This window comes from Haemorhous mexicanus, chromosome 2 (genome assembly GCF_027477595.1).
Source record: "Haemorhous mexicanus isolate bHaeMex1 chromosome 2, bHaeMex1.pri, whole genome shotgun sequence".
NCBI lineage: Eukaryota > Metazoa > Chordata > Aves > Passeriformes > Fringillidae > Haemorhous > Haemorhous mexicanus.
The window spans coordinates 81,426,409-81,443,506 of record NC_082342.1 but is presented as its reverse complement, the minus strand read 5'-3'; the positions used below and the strand labels follow the sequence as shown (position 1 = coordinate 81,443,506).

The following is a 17,098-nucleotide window of genomic DNA, read 5'->3' as shown; positions in this document are numbered from 1 at the left end:
TTCAGTGATCTTATTACTTGTTAATAGAGTTGATTTTCTGCTTTAGTTTCAAGTGAATTTGAGTAATTAATGTGATGGCCCCTTCATTTTGATTTCTTACCCTATGTTAGATTGAGGGGAGGAGTTAAAAAATCATGATCTGTTTTGTTTCTGGAGAACACTGTGAACATGTGAACTATCTGCAGCTGCCCTTGAAAAAGGGCAGTGATTTATTGAGGAAAACTGAATTGCAAAACCTTTTTCCTCCCCAAAATCAACAGCTTGACTGAGTTTAAATAACTGACTTTTCATATCCTTTCATCACACACAAAGACCTAATCCTGAGACTACTTGAGCCACCAATGTAGGCTGTGGCTGAGACCACCACTGAATGTGCCATTCCCTTCTCACTGCGCACAAAACACATTGACTGCAGCTTTATGGAGTGAAAATAGTGAAGAAAAGGAAAATGTGAAGGAGGTGTCCACAGTCATTTCTTTAAAAAAAAAAAAAGAGAAAGGGGGAAAAAAAAGCTGCTGCATCTGGATATTAGGAACAAAAAGTGCCTCAGACTGGAATAATAGCTTGGGTCACTTGCTTTCGTATGTGCACAAGGGTGGAACTGCCGTTCCTTGTTTCAGTACCACTGACCCCTGCATTTCATTGTGTGGGGATGTCAGGGAAAGTGTGTAGAAGGAATTTGAGGATCTTTTAGTTTAACAATGACGTTGTTATTTTGTGCTTTCTGTGAGAGGTGGGATTCCTGAGGCGTTTGTTGCGTTGTTTTTTCCAGTTTAGCTGAGTTTAGTCTGTATGCATGTGTGAGTTTTGAGAGATATTTTTATTCATTAAAGAAGAATTCTTTCTGTGTGTTTGCATGTGTGTATTCAAAATATGATCAGCAGTGTGTTGTCCCCTCAGTAGTGGGATCTGTGTTAAAAATGTCAGTATAGTCTGTTGAGCCTGGTGCAGACCTGTGAATACCTTGGATACTTTTAGCTTCCCTTCTGCTGAATCATGGTAGTTTTGCTGTGCTGAGGTTTAAATGAAAAATAAATAAATTATTGAAACACAAAACAGTTGCCTGGTAACACTTGGCAACTGAAACCTTACAGGACTTTTTCTTGCTGTACCTTCCCAAGATGCATATTAAGGGCATCTCGCTATTGCACAATGAAGGACTAGTTAAAACCTAAAAAAAAAAAAGTAATAGGGATATATATTTTTTCATTGGTAACTTTTGAGCTCTAGTTTTAGAAAAAGTTAAAATTATCATTGCAATAAGATCCTAATTTTTGCTGTGATCATGCAGTATTTGCATGTGCTTTCAGTTTTGGTCATTTTTTTTTAAATTAACCTCACTCACTTGTTAAAAACAAGCAAGCAAACAAAAGGGGTGGGAAGTAGTGGAGGAAGAGGAGACTTGGGTTGCATTTGCGTCTCCAAGGCTAACATGCAGAAGCTGTGAGTTTAGCACAGACACTTGTCTAAATAATGCAGTTTTTTATTGACCTTTTTTTCTCTGTCCTTGAATGTCTTGATTGTTAAATCTCAGTAGCCAATTAGTCTTGTTGATGGTGACCAGCAGTGGGAGATAATCTATGCCAAAGCTATTGCTGTTCTTTATTTTGTACCTGTCATCACATTCCTTTGAATGGAAGGGTGAGTATCTTGCATCCTTCAGACTGAATATTTACTCAGGTTGGTGGTTTGTGTGCAGGATAAAATGTGTAAAGTCTGGAGTCACTGCTAATGGGTGAATTCCTGTTTATATATGGACCTCAGCTTTCCAGGGAAGGCTATGGTCTGTTCTCACTACAGTGGCTGTGTATCCCCAGCCTAAGCCTTTGCCTCACCCCCCCTTTTTTTTTTTTTAATTCTTTTTCTATTTATGTTAATTTGTAGAATTTTTTTAAGACTAGGTATACATGCAATTGTCCACACATTAGTGTAAAGGCAGCAGAGATCACTACTTGTAACAAAGCTAATTTGTGTAGGAACGTAATGTAAATGCTTTAATATTTTAGGGTGTTTATTTACTTGGTGTTAATAAAATTTGAAGATGCAACACTTTATCTGATATGGGAAAGAAGGTAAAATAATACTGAAAATGTGGTGTCATTACCTTCTTGTCCTCTTGCCTCCTTTACTGCTTTTGTTTTTTTCCTTTTAGTTTTTGCACTTCTGCATTTATGTGGTAAAAGTAGGTCATAGGTTTGGACTGAGCTCCTTTCATTTTCTCATTGTGGAATACAGGTGGTTTGAATATAGTGCTTTGAAAAATGAAGCTAGTTTTCAATTAGTGGAATTCTGTCTTTTTCTAGAGCATATGAGCATTGTGAGGTGCAGTCTTTATCCTAATTTCTCTAACATTTTAGCAGGTTGAGATTTAATGGTGCTTGTTCTTGCAGTATTTTGATAGTTGGATCCTGTAAATACAAAAATACAGTCAGGTGTAAATAATTTCTTCTCCAAATGGACTTTTCTGTTTTCTTTATCAGATGACTTTCAATATATTTTTAGATAGTAGAAAGCAGGATAGTGGTATGGAAGTCCAGTGATGTTCCTTCCCCCTGTTCTGTGTGGTTTGGAAATTTCCCCACTTTGGTTAAGGTGGAATTTGTAAAAGTTCCAGAAGGAGATTCTGTTCATTTGGGGATGTTCATATCTGTTGGAAGGTATTTTCTCATTTGCTTTTCTTTTTTGTGAAAGAACGCAAAGAAATATTCTCTAAGTGTATTTATGTATGCAAGTGAACTTATTTTCTGTTGTTTTTTCTTTTTCTTTTTGGTCTTTGTTTGTGTATATACTACTGCTGTTTTTAGAGCTAGAGTGGGAATTTTTATTATTATTTTATAGGTATTTTATATGTATTTTATAGGTTATAGGTTTTTATAGGTTCATTAGTATTTCCCTGACTTTGTAAGCATTATCACAGCCTATCTTATCTGTGTCTCAGAGTGGTGATAAGTTTTAAGACTTCTGAAAATCATTAACATTTCTAACACTTTACAGTAGCCAGAAATATTATAATTCTGCTGTCAGTCACAGAGTGTAACAATCCTCTTCCAAATGGTGATAAGTACAAATCTTCTAGATTGCCTTTAACTACTGATACACTATAGATAGGGCAGTGTCTGCTTACAAACAAATTAGGATTTCACTGTTCGGCAAAAGGATTGGAGATTTCACTTTTGATTCAAAAAGGAAGGAGAAACTTGGAGGTAATTTGCATTACTGAGCCATGTTGCTGACACTTGTGTGTTTTTGTGTGTGTGTGTATTAAATCATCATGCATATTTATGCCCAAAACAAACATGTGGGACAGGGAATTATCTTTAGCAAAAATAAAGACTTCATCTCACAGAAATGTTCTGCCAGGGTTATGTGTGCATCTGCACAATGTAAGAACTTTTTTCTTGCTGAAGCTGATACTGTGGCAACTTGGTGAACTCTGCAGCTGATTTGAAAATTCCAGATGTGTTTGTTTGTCAAAAGGTAGAGGAGACTGCAGTGTCGGCAGTTCTGTATGACAAAATATGAGAGTTCAGCTGGTAACTGAATGTCATATGTCTTTTTATTACATCTTTTTGTTACATCTACATTAAAGGACTTCTTTGTACTGTTTAAAATAAATTGATTCATTTGGATTGTACTCATGAAATACAAAAGTCTGTGTATTTAGGCTCTTTCAAGGACTTAATAATATCTATTCCTGCACAGTGGAAGAATAGGATGCTGAGCTATTTCATTTTCTTTCACAATCACATCCCTTAATAATTTTCTTAATGGTTTTAAAAATCAGTCTAATGTTTAAATAAGCAGAGCTCTCTTGCTATGAATGTCACTTGTATTCTAAAGTAAAGGGCTTAGGTCTTCTTATCAAACTGCTGGGTTTGGTAGTTGGTTCAGTTGTCCACCCTTCTGTCAAACTCAACTTAACACTCCAAAAAACAATTTTTCAGTTTTCCACTAATAGTTTGGATTTTGGGATCAGATCCAACTTAGCTATCAGTTACTTTCGTAAGTGTGCCCTTGTTGATGGTTTGTGATAAATAAAGCTTCTGAAAAATCTTCCTGATGGTTTGCTGCATATTTGTAACACATAAAGAATGAGCACACACTTATGACAGTAAATGATGTTTGTTCCTAACACTTTACAGTAGCCAGAAATATTATAATTCTGCTGGAATTTTCTCTTTACTCACTGGGTTCTGGACATGCACAGGGCAGCTGAGCTGGGTGAAACCTGCTGGTGGTGGAGTGAGGCTGGTGCTGATTAGTTTAAGTATGCTGAAAGCATCAGACTGCTGTTCAACTTTTTGGAGGTGAGTGATCACTAGATATCATGTAGTACTGAAAAGTTACAAGTCAGGAGTTTATTTTGAACAGGAAAGTAGTATTTTATAGCCCTATCCAAGTGGCAAAGCTCTGGGAAAGTTAAGGGGAAAATGTCAGGGACAGCTTAGAAAGCATTTTTTGCATATCTCCTGTGAAAGCGTGTGACCTGAAGGAAAAAGAAGGTAGTTTTATTTCTTAGGATAGCTGATGCTGTAGTCCTTAATATTTTTCATAGTTTTCATTTAGCTGGGGCAGAGAGGCTGTTGTGGTATTTACAGAAATAGGAGTAGTTCTTCATTCCACCTAAAAATAAATACATGAGTAGTGTATTTCTAAATAGCAAGAACAACAGTAAAATGCTTAAAAGCTTGTAGTTGCTGTAAGGCACAAGAGCTGTGTAACTGAGGAATTGATACTCTTTTTAAGAGAAAAGCCCGCAGTTTGAATGTAGCACAAAGCTTTTAAAGTTGCTGAAAGACCCAGAATTAACTTCTGGTGAAAGTTAGACTTGGCTGAGCAGAAAAGGTCATGCAGTTGAAAATGAGGTATTCTTGAGGAGGGTGCACAGCTGCTCTGGCATTATGGTCATGGGGGACAAGAGACCTGAAGCAGGAAAGTACAGGGCTCAAAGACAAAGTTTGCAAAACTGTGACATGTGGGGTAGCAGTGTCTTGGTAAGCAGAGTTTTGCTAAACATTTTAAAGAACTGAAAAGAAAAAAAGTGCATAACGTGAGTGAAAAGGTGATATCATTGTTAGCTCAGAGGAATTCCTCACAGGAAGAGGGAACAGTATTTCAGCAAGTAAGTTAATGGGCTAGACCCTAAGAACATGAACTAATGCCATCAGTGATCTGTCTGGGTCAGTGGTTTTTCTCCAGCAGCGGCAGTAGGAGATGCTGTTCGTGGAGGGCATGAGCTGCTTTCTGTGATCCTTTCCCTGTTTAGTCCCCCAGCACTCACAGTTTGTACTCATGGTGTCAAACAGCCTAACTTTTCCCAGTCCTTTTACTATGCATTTTTTGCATCATTTTATATTGGCCTGTAAGATCTGCCCCCTGCATCCTAATAGCCTGAAAGCAGTGAGATTTCTGTGGGGTTTTTTGTTTTCATTCTATGTATATGTTCTCCATAATTTTCACTGAAATAACATCTGCTTTCAAAAGGGGTTTTTGAGTGGGATAAGACTAAGACTAAGATCAGTGAATCAGCCTCTTCTGGTAAAGTGCTAAACATGTGAATAAAGGACAAAATGGAAAATACACCACTTGTAGCAGTACTAAGGAGTAAAATACCCATTGTTGAATCAGATGTTTTGATTTCATTAGGCTCTGTGCTCAGTAGGGCTGTCTTGGTTTATATAGCTGGGGAAACATTGTGGAAATTACTTCTAAGAGGCGGGAGGAGAGCAAAAATTGTCAAGCCATTCTTCATTTTCCTTTGAAAATGTCAGTTAATCAACAGCAAGGACTGACAGAGGAGATAGATACAAAAATGCCTTTTTCTGGGAATCTTGAAGCAAGGGCAGCAGCCAACAAAACAACCCCACTTGGCAATGGGGGTGGATATTGGAGGCGTAAACCCTCTAAATTAACATGATGGAAAAGAGATGCTTTCTGCTACCTGAGGAGTAACTCTGGGAATGTTGGATAATGCCAGACATTTTTCTGTAGTGTTTCAGGCAGGTTCTGGCAAGAGCTGCAGAGAAAGCAAAGCATGTATGTGTGCACGTGCTACACTCACTGATTAATGCTGTTTCCTCAAGCTACCATGTAAAGTTGTGCTCGGCATCTGAGGTGTTCCACAGGAAGATAAAATGTATTTTTTATGCTACAAAGACCACTGTAGTTTATGTGAATAGTTCTTGTGTGTGCACTTTTTGTGCCTTGGGAAAAGAGCAATATATGAAAATAGCCAAGGCCTATTCACAGGAGATGAGACAAACAGCACTGTTGAGCAGCAGAAGCATATTAACTCTTTATATTGTTCATATGGGGAAATCACAGGGAAGTTATAACTAACTCCTGTGACTTCAGGAAGATCTCTCACTTTCCTATAGATCTCATTGCAAAGTTGTGACTTGCTGCCCAAATCATTGAGAACACTTCTGTGCAGATGTGCTTAGGGGGCACAAGGTGCAACGAACAAGGAACACTTCAGAAAATCGAAGATCCTGTTCAAGATTCTGCTGCTTATAAATACAAAAATACATTGTCCACAGCTGTTTACAAGAATGGCTATTGGCACTGTCATTTTGTGTATGACAGTGTTGGTTTCCCTGTACAGTGGGTATGAGCTGGAGCTGCATGCCTAAGTAGAGGCTGTAGCTTTGGCTCTGATAAAAGCTTTTTTTTCCATGGAAAATCTGTATTAGCTGGAAGTAACTTACTACCGTGGCTGAAGAACCCTGGCAAAAAAACTTCTTACATGAGTGAAGATAGTTTATTATTAGAAAGAATATAAACTGTGTATGTTGTAGGAATATAGTGCAGAGTTTTAAGGGATGAGTGTTTCAAGTGTCTGTCAGAATCACCAAGTCCAGAGCTGGTTATGTGTCTGTTTCTAAAGCATCATATCTGGAAGTCTCAGACAACGTACGGACTGTGATTTCTGAAAACTGCTGTTACAGTCAACTTCTGCATGAGACAGTTAAGCCTCTTGGCCCAGGGTGCCCAGAGAACCTATTTCTATCTTACTTCTTGAAGGGTAAGAGATTACTGATGATAGGATACTGTTTGAATATGAGAGTGGTGGTGGTGCCAATGCATTAAAGAAAACACCCGTTTTATTATAAGGTCACTTGTTAAAGAACAATTGCGCACAGTTTGCTGTGACCTCAAACAAATATTAAGGCTTCTCACTTAATGACAAAATGCATGCCAAGTCAAATGAATGAGCATGTTGGTGGCACAGAAAACATTTGCCCTGAGGAGCTCAGTATATGCTTGTTCACTTGGAACAACAGTGATCCAGAAGGACTGTCTTGTAGAGACGAGAACAAATAGGAGGTGCTAGCATTAAGGATGTGATTGGAAATTTTGAATACATTTCTGGCAGATGTATTCAGCCCATTTGCAGTGACATATTGATTTAGTTCAGTAACCCCTTGTTGACTAATTGCAAATAGGATTGAGAGGAGATGAGAGCGTCTCGCAGGACCTAAGATGATCTTGCTCTTTTTGAAGCTTTTAGAGTTGGCAGTATTTAGTTCTTACTTTCTTCATTCAATTTATCTGAAATTATAATTTTCATTCTTATCTAGCTGTGTATTTTTTCCCCCTTTCAGTGCATTGGTTGTCATGATCTTTAAATTCCATATTTTCCTGTGGATGCACGTTTTCCTAAAGTTGAATTAATACTGATTGAGAGCTGTCATTCCTGTCAAAGATTGCTGTCCTTGGTTGCTTTAGAAAAGGACATTGTCAGAGACGCCACTTAAATATTGTATATCCCATGTGTATATGGGATATACAATATTTAAGTATTCTTAAATACTCTTTATGAGTATCCTGTACTCATAAATCTACCTTGCATTTTTGCTGAAGACAAATGTATTCCTGACAGTTTGGTGCAAGCAATAGTATAAACAACCATATATACTTATTTTTAACCTGTTCCAAAAGAAAACCCATAAATTTTATTTAAGAAGTAGTTTGAACACAAGACTGCTCACCTCAACTCAGCTGCTATAAGTGAGTAAAATGAAATAGAATTGTTTAGGTGCCAGTTTCTCTTTGGATGTTTCCTGTGGCTTTTTGTAATAAAGGGGAAAAATGCAGAAAATCTGCACTGTGGTTCTGGGTGGAGCTGGCTTGAGTAGAGTGTTTATCACTCTGATCTTCTCATTGCAATGTCATCTTCCCAGGAAACTTGTCTTCTGGTGTCCCAGTGTAACCAGCCACCTGTGCAGTTTTTCTTTAGTAGAGATGCAGGTCAGTCAGTCCAGACAGTCTGGTTTGAAAAAGTCTGTTTGAAGGGGGAAAAAAAAAGCATTCAAGGATAAAGAAAATGTCAGAACTGGATTAAGGATTGATTGTACATGCAGTTATTTGGCAGAGTCAACAAGGAAATAATTTCTGTCAGGGGTAGGGGAGAAGGAGGAGGAAGGGTGATGCCAAGCAAGTATGAACAGAGTGGGGTTTTGTAGTTTCTTGACATGGCTTTACTTCAGACAGCACAGCCTGACTGAGAGTGCCTACAGTTAATGCAGTGAAGGTTCAAACTGAAGTCGAGGACATGTGCCTTTGCTACTACTAAATTAGTATGGCTTTGTGGCAGTTCCATGGGCTAATACAATCCTTGGGAATGTATATTGAGGCCCAGGGAGTAGCATTTGGGAATTGGGGCTGAGTAGGTGTACTTGGCTTCTGCTTAAGTATTGGTAAAACCAATCCTGGAATGCTGCAGTTATTCTTGCATGGGATTTGACTGTCAATTAGTTCATCAAACTTTAGCCTTGATGGGCTTTAGATGTCTCCTTTGCTGTAGTCAGAGGGCACCAAGTAAATACAGTTAGTGGACTGTAGCAAAATACTAAACCACAGGGTCATTAGGTATGCACTTAAAGGTTAGATGAAGTTACTGCCATCCTTGGACATGTTTAAAAGATGCACAGACCATGCTTAAGGACATGGTGTAGTGGGGGACTTGGCAGTGCTGCATTAAGGATTGGACTCTAGGATCTTAGTGTCTTTTCCAGTCTAAACAATTTTACTATTCTATTCATCAGTTCTAAACTGTTAAACTGGGACAGGAGTTTCACTATGTAAGCCACATCTGGACTCTTGAATCCCATCCCCTGGGCTCCTCACATTGATGGGAGGTCCTACCAGGTCAATGACTGCAAGTCCAGAATAGTGTGGTTCCTATGGTAGTCGGTCCTATACCAGGTTTTTCTGTTCTGTGGCTGTGATACAGAAATACCTGTTATTCCTAGATCAAGACCTGTTTGAGATAGAAACTCCAGAATACCACTCTTAGCACCTGTAAGAATAATGGAGATGGTGAAGGGAAAGCTTGTTTCTCCAGTGAACATGCTGATCAGAGCTTTCATTTCCCCAGAGGGTTATCGTTGGGTATGCCTGCTGCAGTAAAAGAGGAGATTTTTAAGGAAAAAAAAGCCACAGTAAATGGAGTGACTGACCAAATCATGAGGGAAATCTCTCAGGACTCTTGTAAGCGAGGGGATAACTCCCAACAGAAACAACATGGGCTTTTCTGTACTCTAGGGATAGACTGTGTGCTGGCTATGTGTGAGAGATTCATCTTTCTCCAGGGAAATTGAAGCAAGTTTGAAGGTGGACATTGGTTACTATGTCTCCATTTGGAAGCCATGGTCTTTTCCTGAAACTATCCAGGTCTTTTTTTGTCTTGGTAGCCAGTGCATCTGTTGTCTTTTGCGCAAGGTGGCCTTGTTTCAAATACCGTGCAGATAGCTGTAAAATGTGATTCTTCAGCTACTGTGTTTTTGTTATGGTTGTGTTTCTTCTCTTTTTTTCAGTTAAACTGTTTCTTTCTAGGCAGTCATTACATTTTGAAAGTTAAAATTAAGAAATACATTAAAAGGTGCTTGGTTTGTAGACCATATTTCTTTTATGTAGGAAAATCTTGGACTTTTGATGCAACTTTCCACTGTAGGCTGATTCTTCCATGAGAAGTCTAGATACCCAATCCTGAGTGTTTCTTGCTGTTTGTCTCCAGAGAGGAGAGACACCAGACAGTCATGTTACCATTATTGTCACCCTGCTGATTATCTTGGGTCCTGCAGCTTGCACACAGTGAAGCTGGTAGAAGCTGGGGCGGTCTCCACCTGCAAAGGTTGGTTGTCTCTTGTGAAATTCAGGAGCTAAAACCTTTGCCTTACCTCACGCAGTGACTACATGATTACAGTCTGCAAATGGTTGTGTCTGGCTTTCAGACTACTTCATTAAGAGTTAATTTATATGCAAGTTTGGTTTTCAAAAAAAAGAACACACATGACTGATCCACCCTATCATAAATTTTTATAATGATAAGGTGGTGCAGGCTCATCTAAAATTCCTTCCAAAGGCGGTGTCAGATTTTTACTTTAGTCATCCTAACCATCTTTTCCTTCCCTGTATTTCTGCCACAGCAAGGCTTTGTTTACACGAGCTGGATCTTAATAGTTTTACTCCCACTCCCACCCCCACTGGCACTTTGCAACATATTGTAGATTATCATCACCAAACTTCAGTTTGGCTTCTTTGTTTTTTATTAAGAAGCATTTGTTTTCCTCAGAATCCTTTTCCTTGAAGCAGCTCTCCTCAACATTTGACTTGAGATTTGCGGCTGACGTTACGAGGAGACTGTGTACTTCAGAAACAGCTTTTTTGTGACTGTCTAGGAAGTGATGGAGGGAGAAGGCAGCAGATGCATCGAGCAGATTCAGGAGTGAGTTTGGAACAGGAAGGAAGGAGTGGACTTTAGTCTCTGCTGATAAGGATGGAGGTGAGGGAACCTTTAGAACCTGGCCAGCGTGTGGATGGCTGGCAGGCTTGGCAGAGATAATGAGCATTACTGAGGAAAGCAGAGATCTAGAGTGGGAGAAAATTTGTAGGAGGTCAGGAGTCTTTATGTCCTTTCTCCTCACCCCACAGTAAAAAATAAATACGTTTACAGGGCTCTAAGGAATGCCCGAGAAGTAGAAGGTAGAGAAGGGCTGATGGCAGTGCTGGTGAGGAGCCCAGGGTGCTTTGTTTTGCTTTGTGCTGACACAGCCATGTGCGTAATTGATCCAGGTGACACACTGTGCACTCTCATTGCCACCTTGCCTCCTCCTGATGAAATCTAGGTAAAACGTCTGTGATCTGCTGTGTGTATCTAGAAGGTCAAACAACATGATGCTATCAACACCTTAGCCTACCGATGAGCAGTGGTAATGCAGCTTCCTCCAGAGCTCCTTTCCCATGCCTACCTTTTAGCAATTTTCTTTAATAGGTTTTTGAGCCCCTAAAATGTGTTTTCAGGATCTATGAGATGGAGGGCTGTAACACTGATAAATCTTCTTTCATGAGCTAAGACCTCTAAGCCTACAGCTGACTCATGCAGTTGTAATGTGTAAGGGGTGTGCGTTTGCTCTCTGGTCAGGTCAAATTAGGGTTAGGTCAAAGAAGCCTGAAGGGAAAAAAAAGCAAATTTAGGGGTAAAGGTTGTACTTATTTTTGGCCTTGGTGTGCTTCCAGAAATGCAGCAGGAAATGCAGTGTGTCTTAGACACTTCCACTGAAAGTGTTTGAAAACCCAGGTAACTCTCTGGTACCTGCCTTAGCTGATGTGTTGCTTTATATGAGCACTGAGTTGGAAAAGTTGAAGGGATGGAAGCATTTTTGCTCCAAGACATACGTATATTTCTGGCACCCAGTGGTGACTAATGCATTTTTGGAATCTAAAAATCAGGCAGCCACAAAATTTAGCTGGAATTCACTTCTGTGTTGTATGAGGTGATGAAGAAGGTGGCTGCTGTACAATCCATAAAATGAAAAATCTTTAGAAAATATTGTCATTGCTAAGGAATATATTAATGAGAATAACACAGGAATTTCAGGTTGAGCTAGGATTAGTCTGGTTTTGGTACCGTATGGGTTTATTTTTGTATGGGTTGGGTTTTTCCCCCCTTTTTAAGGAACAAATGGGCACATCCTAATTATAGTATACCAGGACTCCTGCCATACATTCATTCATATGCATCTGAGTTCTGCATGAAGTTTGTGTGCAGATGATGGTTTTGACTGCGTATTCAAACTGAAAGTTTGTTGAAGATGTGAAGGGGTCTGAAGGAAATGGAGGATTTGTTTCAGAAAGTTGGGCCAGGATCCTCTGTCCTAAGCAGCAGAGTTTTCCTCATTATATCTAGTTTTCTAAGAGTAAAGTCAGGTTTACCTCACCTGTTACATTACACTCTAGTAAACCTGGTGAAACTAGGCTTTTATGACACTTCTTGCAGTGTGTAACATTTTGTTCTTATTTGTAGCATTTCACAATGCAGTCCTTTGAGAAGAGAAAGCCCACTTTCTCCTGACCTGGTTTTTCTTTCTAAATGGGACAATGTTGTGTTTAGGAAAACACAGCATTGCAAGCCTATGTTCAGAGTCTCTCTTCCGAGTGTCAAGTCTTTCAAGTTGAAAGCCAGTTTTTCACCAGTTTCTTCTTAGCAGGAGTGAAAAAACATGTCCTTGACTCACCAAATAACTAGGGTTCATTAAAGATAAGTTGTCCATTACATTGATAATTTATTATTTTATTACAGCAGTCACAAAATAGTCTACCAAGAAAGACACTAATTTTCAGTCAACCAGCTTTGTAAAGACTTATTTTAAAGAACAAATAATGTGGAAGAAAACCATAAACTGGAAAAATAGTCAATTTAAATATTACTGTAAATTTTCCAAGTTGCTTAAAAATAGATGTTGCTCATATGTTATACAATGCATCCGCTCTTAAATGTGGTAGTTATGTTTAAATATTTAAGTGTTTCAATAGTGTTAAATAGTTTTATACTTGTTCTAAATTAAATTCTTCTGGCAAAGAGTTTTTTATTTTGTTTCTATTGTGCTCCAGACTCTCCTCCAGATTTGTGGTGTGGTGGCTGTGGCTGTGGCAGTGATTCCTTGGATGCTCATCCCCTTAATTCCACTATTTATTCTTTTCATTTTTCTTCGACGATATTTCTTAGACACTTCAAGAGATATTAAACGCCTGGAATCCACAAGTATGTAGTTTGGTGGGACTTGATGTTAGTTTGAACCCTGCTTATTATTATGTGAAATGCTAGTATTTTGTAGACAGTCCATCAAAGAATTTTTTTTTCTTTTGCTATGCAAATAACTTCCTTATTGCCTTGGTTCTCAGCTAGTGAATTACATGCTTAACTCCTGTTTTGCATAATGATAAACCTGGGGTATGTCAGTTAACTATCTGTAAATAAAGCCACTTAAGAATATGCTAAGCTGCTGGTCTTTGGGACGTTGCATGCATATACTAATGGTATTTCTGACCTTATCTGACTCCTGTGCCTGACTTTAGCTTGACTATGATATGGAATATTAAGCATTATGAATAACAAACATGGGTGCCTAATGTCATTAATAAAGCCCAAAGAATGTCTACAGTGACAGCTATTGTTAAAAATGTAAGACATTTTTGTATAAATTAATCTGCCTGGCTGTCTGACTGATTCTAGTTGAGTAAGAGAACATTAGTTAAAGATATTGCATATTTATTCTAAAAAGATGCAGTAGAGTAGTTTGTATGCTTAAATATAAAGTGGTAGGATTAAAGATTAGTGTGGTACAGAAAGAATTAAATGTTGTGTTTCATCTATTGTTAAGTTAACTCAACTCTCATTTCCCTTTGTAGCTCGAAGTCCAGTGTTCTCCCACTTGTCGTCATCCCTCCAGGGGCTTTGGACTATTCGGGCTTTGAAAGCTGAGGAAAGATTTCAAAAATTATTTGATGCACACCAAGACCTCCACTCAGGTTTGTGATGAATTGATGTGAAAAATCAAATACTTTGCACGGTAGGAGGGAAATATCTTATGCCCTCAGCGACATGTATATAATGTGCATTAAAATCAGTAGGAGCTGTGCATTTGTCTCTTTAGGGTAAAATTCCTGTATTAGAACAAAAACATTATCTCTCTAGATTTAGAGAGTTTACTTTAGGCTGTAATATAATTTAGAATACCCATGCATATGTTTTAACAATGTATAAGATAAACATTTGAAAGTATGCCTGATAAGAATACTTAAAGAATAATTTTTAACATTTTCCTGTGTTCCATCTTCAAGAAAAGGAAAGGTAGGGGGAAGGGTGGAGAGAGATGTGGAGGGAACAAGCTATATTCTGAAGCATTTGATACTAAGTAGTGTGCTAGGAATGGGCAGGTATTACTAGTATAAATAATGTTGGAAAAGTTTCATAAATCTAACTTATTTTTTACTTTGAGCAGCTTTCAGGGCTTAAATCTAAAATATGGAATTAACATAATTGGAAGGTGTGAAATACTGGTGTTCTGAAAGCATAAGTAATATAATTCAGGTTTGCACTGTGATTCTTTGACTTCTGTTATTTAAATGTTCTCTATTACAGTGTTCTTCAAGATATAGCAGAATGCAAGTTTTCAGTTTTGTGTTTCTTAAGTAAGATTGTGACTTTCCTCTGTTGTAAAACATAAAAGTATATTCTATTGCAGTTTTGTAATTTATAGATTTACAAGGTTTCAGGCAAGACCAGCTGATCCTTTCTGAAGTACAGCTTATTACAGGTTGTAGCATCATACACACTGACCATGTTGAGCCCAGTGACTTGTGACTGGTGTAGTGCATCTTCCAGGGAAGCACCTCTAGCTTTGAATTTCCCATTTTTAATATTTTATAGTTGCTAGTTATCTGACCAAATCAAAATTACAAAATTAATACCCGATAGCAAGGGAAGACAAAGTTGTGGTTTAGTTTTATATTAAAAGACATCTTTAGGCAATAAACTGCATGTAGAGGTTTCACTATACAAAGAGGACCATGACATTTAAACAAAATACTTTTCTGTATTTTAAGGTCAGATCCAGGGAACGTAAAAACACTTCAGTTTTTCAGTTTTGTGCATCTCCCTAACAAAACTGTCAATAATACCCCTCATGGACAGATCCTGAACCTGTTTTTGAGGTCAAGCTTCAGTGCTTATAGTTGCACTCTTCTGTGTACCTATGCACTTCATCTTGGTGTCTTTCCCCCCCCAAGCCTTTGGGGTACACCAGCTGGCTTAAAGTGTGTGTGTTGTTTGGTCCTCACAGGGAATATGTGCCTGGACAGCAAAGGAAGCCAACCCCCTCTGGGCTGTATTAACAGGAGCATAGCCAGGGGAAGGAGGGAAGTGATTGTCTCCCTCCACACTTCTTAGGCACACTTGGAGAACTGCATCCAGTTGTGGACTGCCAGCTCTGGGAAACATTCTAACAAACTGGAATGAGATCCCTGGAGGGGCTGCAAAGATAGTTAGGGTATTAACAGGAGAGACTTCCTTGTGGGGAGTGTACTGGGCTTGTTCAGTTCACAGAATACAGAGGATTTAATAGCTGCCTTCCAGTGCCTGCAAGGATGTTGCCATAAATACATGTTCCTCACCATGGTTAAGTGGTAGGAGCACTGTCTTGGGTGTAAGTTGTAACAAGAGATTTTTAACCTGAATTCAAGGAAAAGCTATTTCACTGTGAGCACAGTCAAGCAGAGGCAAGGATTGCCCGGAGGTGCAGGCTTCATCTTACAGATTTTCAAGACTCACACTGCATAAAGCATGGAGCAACATGGTCTGACTTCTGACCTGACTGTGCTCGAGCAGGAGGCTGAACTAGGGATTTCCTGAAGTTGTTTTCACCCTGGATAGTTCTTTGATAGTAAATGTGAGCAAGCAGTAGCTGATGTAAGAGAATAGCAGCTCACAAAGTTGTAGTCCTGGGTTTTTAAGTCTCCTAAAGAGTTTTAAATTCTTTCCTGCATTGCAGAAGGCTCTCCCAATGGTGATGGTTTTGTTTAGCACTTGACTGGAGTAGTATCTTCCTCTCTATTTAGGTCTGAGCCTAGGACTGAGGACACATGCTTTGAACCCCTTTGAGGGATGCCTATGAATGGAGTATTAAATAAATTTTAGATAAAAAGACATCTAAAAGGCATGCTGGCATTTGACCAAAGCCAAGTTTTCTTCCTACCAGTGCCCATCTTTATAGGCAAGCCCATGAGTTGTCAGACCATGATGAGTCTTTATTAGTTCCTATGACTGTCAGATCCCTTTCTTTATGCACAGTGACCCCTGTTGCACAGGGAGGTCACAAAATTACCCATCTCAAGCTGGCAGTGCAACACACCTCCCTGGACAATTTGGATCAGTGGAGCAAAAGCTCCATAATCTGGCTATTGATGATCAGGCTTAAAACCACACTTAGCTCCTCTCAATCTTACAGAAGGAAGAGGTTTTTTAGTCTGAATTTTTCCCAGCACTAGGCTAAGGAGCATTGAACAGTTGAAACTGCAGTGATCTTTAATAGGGAGTAATGGCAAGCAGGGCGGAAGGGGTTGGAATGGTAACCTTCTGCTGTGACTTAGCAGCTGGAACAATTCCTCTGAATAGCAATAAATAGTGCCACACTTTATTATGGCTACTTTGCTTCTGGTTTTGGCCTTGGATGCAAACGCTTTGCCATCTGTATTGCTGTGTGTTTTTGTGCTGTCTCTTGTACCTTGTACTGTAGCCTTATCTACCTGGGATGGACCTTAGCCCCAAATTGTCAACACCTGAGTGTGAGTGCAGAGTGGAGATGTCCACCTGTGAGCTTCCCCAAAAGTGAAAATGTGCATCTAATCATCTGAATACCTCTGTATAGCTGCACTGGCTGTATTGAGTAGCTCCTACAGGAGCTTAACCAGCTGCAGCTACCTTCTAAAAACTGACCTCTGACAGTTGTGTTGTGATATGTTCTAGCTAAAAGCCTGTAGACTCTAGTCCAGCTACAGTGAATGCAGTTGTACTTCTGCTTTTTGTGTAAGATTCTTGAGTCTACTAGAGTTGAGAAGAGGCTTCCATTTTGAATAAGTGCACCATGCTTCGAGCCTTGACTGTTTTTCTTTCTCTTCCTATTGCTGTTGCTACTGGTGTGAAAACTAAATTAGACAATTTCAGGAAGACTGGTCAGTAGCCTGATCATCATCAGTCCATGCAGACATGCGCTTGAAGATGGCAATGTTGGGGTTTTTTGACAATTTGTATTATTAA

The 17,098-nt window shown here is 39.0% G+C and overlaps 1 protein-coding gene across 6 annotated transcripts in view; it reads left to right on the top strand.

Annotated features, from left to right (window-relative positions):
• ABCC4 (ATP binding cassette subfamily C member 4) overlaps nucleotides 1-17,098 on the top strand; it is a 141,321-nt gene that overhangs the window by 82,250 nt on the left and 41,973 nt on the right. For all 6 annotated transcript variants that reach the window (XM_059839227.1, XM_059839226.1, XM_059839225.1 and 3 more), the window contains 2 exons: nucleotides 12,895-13,045; nucleotides 13,693-13,812. In XM_059839227.1, coding sequence (XP_059695210.1) covers nucleotides 12,895-13,045; nucleotides 13,693-13,812 — 271 coding nt within the window. The remainder of the gene's footprint in view (nucleotides 1-12,894; nucleotides 13,046-13,692; nucleotides 13,813-17,098) is intronic.